General features: G+C 64.9%; 2 protein-coding genes across 2 annotated transcripts in view; both read left to right on the top strand.

Moving 5' to 3' along the window:
* LOC114072405 (cathepsin D-like) overlaps positions 1–1,159 on the top strand; it is a gene marked incomplete at its 5' end in the record, with an annotated part of 5,040 nt that extends 3,881 nt beyond the window's left edge. The window contains 2 exons of the mRNA XM_027910306.1: positions 327–486; positions 925–1,159. Of these exons, the coding sequence (XP_027766107.1) occupies positions 327–486; positions 925–1,086 (322 nt within the window). The remainder of the gene's footprint in view (positions 1–326; positions 487–924) is intronic.
* A 1,796-nt stretch (positions 1,160–2,955) lies between these two features.
* The window catches only part of LOC114072403 (potassium voltage-gated channel subfamily C member 1-like), a gene marked incomplete at its 3' end in the record, with an annotated part of 8,154 nt that continues 7,575 nt past the window's right edge, over positions 2,956–3,534 (top strand). The window contains exon 1 of the mRNA XM_027910305.1: positions 2,956–3,530. Within this exon, the coding sequence (XP_027766106.1) occupies positions 3,132–3,530 (399 nt within the window). The remainder of the gene's footprint in view (positions 3,531–3,534) is intronic.

Here is a 3,534-nt window from a genome sequence, read left to right as displayed (position 1 = left end):
CTGTTTTTGGGGGGGTGGGGGAGTGTTTGGGGGTCTCTAGGTACCCCCCAGACCCCTGATTTCAGTTTGGGAGGGGGTTTGGGGGTCTCTGGGTGCCCCTCAGACCCCTGATTCCAGTTTTTTTGGGGGTGGGAGGGTTTGGGGGTCTCTGGGTGCCCCCCAGACCCCTGATTCCTGTTTTTGGGGGGTGGGAGGGTTTGGGGGTCTCTGGGTGCCCCCCAGACCCCTGATTCCAGTTTTGGGGGGGTGTTTGGGGGTCTCTGGGTGCCCCCCAGACCCCTGATTCCTGTTTTGGGGGGGTTTGGGGGTCCCTGGGTGCCCCCCAGACCCCTGATTCCTGTTTTGGGGGGGGGTCTCTGTCCCCCCCCCGTGTCCCCTCCCCCCCAGTACGTGCTGGACTGTGACAAGGTCCCCTCCCTGCCCAACGTCACCTTCGAGATGGGGGGACACAAGTTCACCCTGGGACCCCAGGACTACGTCATGCAGGTGCCACCCCCTGGCCCCAATGATGTCCCCAATGTTCCCCCAGTGTCCCCCAGTGTCCCCCCAGTGTGTCCCCAATGTCCCCCAGTGTGTCCCCAATGTGTCCCCAATCCCCCCAATGTGTCCCCAATGTCCCCCAATGTCCCCAATGTGTCCCCAATGTCCCCAATGTGTCCCCAATGATGTCCCCAGGTGTCCCAGTGGGGTTCCCCCACGTGCATCAGCGGGTTCATGGGGCTGGACCCCAATGTCCCCAATCCCCTCAATGTCCCCAATGTCCCCAATGTGTCCCCAATGTCCCCAGGTGTCCCAGTGGGGTTCCCCCACGTGCATCAGCGGGTTTATGGGGCTGGACCCCAATGTCCCCAATGTGTCCCCAATGTCCCCAATGTGTCCCCAATGTCCCCAATGATGTCCCCAATGTGTCCCCAATGTCCCCAGGTGTCCCAGTGGGGTTCCCCCACGTGCATCAGCGGGTTCATGGGGCTGGACGTGCCGCCCCCCTCGGGGCCGCTCTGGATCCTGGGGGACGTGTTCCTGACCCGCTTCTACGTCGTCTTCGACCGCGACCTGAACCGCGTGGGGCTGGCGCCCAGCAAGTGACACCCCCCCCAGGGGACACCTGGGGACACCTGGGACCACCTGGAACCATCAGGGATCAGCTGGGATCATCTGGGACACCCCGGGGCCACCTGGGACCACCTGGGATCAGCTGGGATCAGCTGGGATCAGCTGGGACACCCCAGGGCCACCTGGGGCCATCAGGGATCACCTGGGATCAGCTGGGACCAGCTGGGACTTCTGGGACCACCGGGGTCACCAGGGACCACCTGGGATCAGCTGGGACCACCTGGGATCAGTTGGGACCATCAGGGACTTCTGGGACTGCTTGGGACCACCAGGGACCACCTGGGACCACCTGGGACTTCTGGGGCCACCTGGGACCAGCTGGGACCATCAGGGACTTCTGGGACCCCCTGGGGCCACCTGGGATCAGCTGGGACCCCCAGAGCCACCTGGGGCCATCTGGGATCATCAGGGACCACCTGGACTACCTGGGATCACCCACAACCCCCTGGGACCACCTGGGATCAGCTGGGACCACCTGGACTACCTGGGATCACCTGGGACCACCTGGACTACCTGGGATCACCCACAACCCCCTGGGACCACCTGGGACCACCTGGGGCCACCTGGGATCACCTGGGATCACCTGGGACCACCTAGGAACCCCGGGATCACCAGGGGCTATCTGGGACCACTTGGGATGACCTGGAACCTCCCCGGACCACCAGGGACCACCTGGAACCTCTCAGGACCACCTGGGACCATCTGGGACCACCAGAGACCACCTGGAACCTCTCAGGACCACCTGGGACCAGCTGGGACCACCTGGAACCTCTCAGGACCACCAGGGACCACCTGGGATCATCTGGGACCACCAAGGACCCCCGGGGCCACCTGGGACCACCTGGGACCACCCAGTGACCCCTCCCCCTCCAAAGACCACCCCCCACCCCCCCATCCCCACAATAAAGCTGCAGGTTTTGGGGGCTCCTGGTCTCGGCTGCTCCTTAGGGGGGGGGACCCCAAAGACCACCCCCCAGCTCCAGTACAGCCCAGTATAGCCCAGTATAGCACAGTATATCCCAGTACAGCCCAGTATGTCCCAGTACGGCACAGTATATCCCAGTACAGCCCAGTATAGCCCAGTATGGTCCAGTATAGCCCAGTACATCTCAGTACACCCCAGTATGCCCCAGTACGGCACAGTATATCCCAATACAGCCCAGTATAGCCCAGTATGGCACAGTATATCCCAGTATGCCCCAGTATAGCCCAGTATATCCCAGTACATCCCAGTATATCCCAGTACAGCCCAGGACATCCCAGTACAGCCCAGTATGGCCCAGTATGTCCCAGTACAGCCCAGTATAGCCCAGCACGGCCCAGTATATCCCAGTACATCTCAGTACACCCCAGTAGCCCCCGGACTCCTTCGAATTGTCCTCCCAGTGCTCCCAGTAGCCTCGCTGGGGAGTGGGCGGGGCTTCCACACGTGTATGGGCGGAACCTCTCCATGTGGGTGGGGGGGCTCAGTGTTGTGGTGGGCGTGGCCTCCCATAGCGGGTGTGTCCTCTCAGTGTGGGCGTGTCTTCCCCTCACAGTGGGCGTGTCCTCCCCTCAGTGTGGGCGTGGTCTCTCCTCAAGGCGGGCTTTTCCCCCTCAGGGTGGGCGTGTCCTCCCCTCAGTGTGGGCGTATCCTCCCCTCATGGTGGGCGTGGTCTCTCCTCAAGGCGGGCTTTTCCCCCTCAGGGTGGGCGTGTCCTCCCCTCAGTGTGGGCGTATCCTCCCCTCATGGTGGGCGTGGTCTCTCCTCAAGGCGGGCTTTTCCCCTCGGTTTGGGCGTGGTTTCCCCTCACGGTGGGCGTGTCCTCCCCTCACGGTGGGCGTGTCCTCCCCTCACGGTGGGCGTGGTTTCCCCTCACGGTGGGCGTGCCCTCGCTCCCTCCCTCCCGTCCCTCACTCCCGCCCCGCCGCGCCGGGATGCGGCACCTCCGTCCCCTCTCCCTCCCCTCTCCCCCTCCTCCTCCTCCTCCTCCTCCTCCTATCGCGACAGCCTCCCCCCTCCTCCTCCCGTCGCGACCATGGGCTGGCAGGCCGAGCGCGACAAGGTGGTGATCAACGTCGGCGGGGTCCGCCATGAGACGTACCGCAGCACCCTGCAGACCCTGCCGGGCACCCGCCTGGCCGGCCTGGCCGAGCCCGGCGCCGCCGCCCGCTTCGACTACGACGCCGGCGCCGGCGAGTTCTTCTTCGACCGCCACCCGGCCGTGTTCGCCTACGTGCTCAACTACTACCGCACCGGCAAGCTGCACTGCCCCGCCGACGTGTGCGGGCCCCTCTTCGAGGAGGAGCTCGCCTTCTGGGGCATCGACGAGACCGACGTGGAGGCGTGCTGCTGGATGAACTACCGGCAGCACCGCGACGCCGAGGAGGCCCTGGACAGCTTCGAGAGCCCCGAGGGGCCCGGCCCGCCCGAGCCCGCCG

The sequence above is a fragment of the Empidonax traillii genome, unplaced genomic scaffold (assembly GCF_003031625.1).
Source record: "Empidonax traillii isolate 1590-97213 ecotype Southwest subspecies unplaced genomic scaffold, ASM303162v1 scaffold3130:size15043, whole genome shotgun sequence".
NCBI lineage: Eukaryota > Metazoa > Chordata > Aves > Passeriformes > Tyrannidae > Empidonax > Empidonax traillii.
The sequence above is the reverse complement of the archived record's forward strand: the minus strand, read 5'-3'. Positions and strand labels throughout refer to the sequence as shown.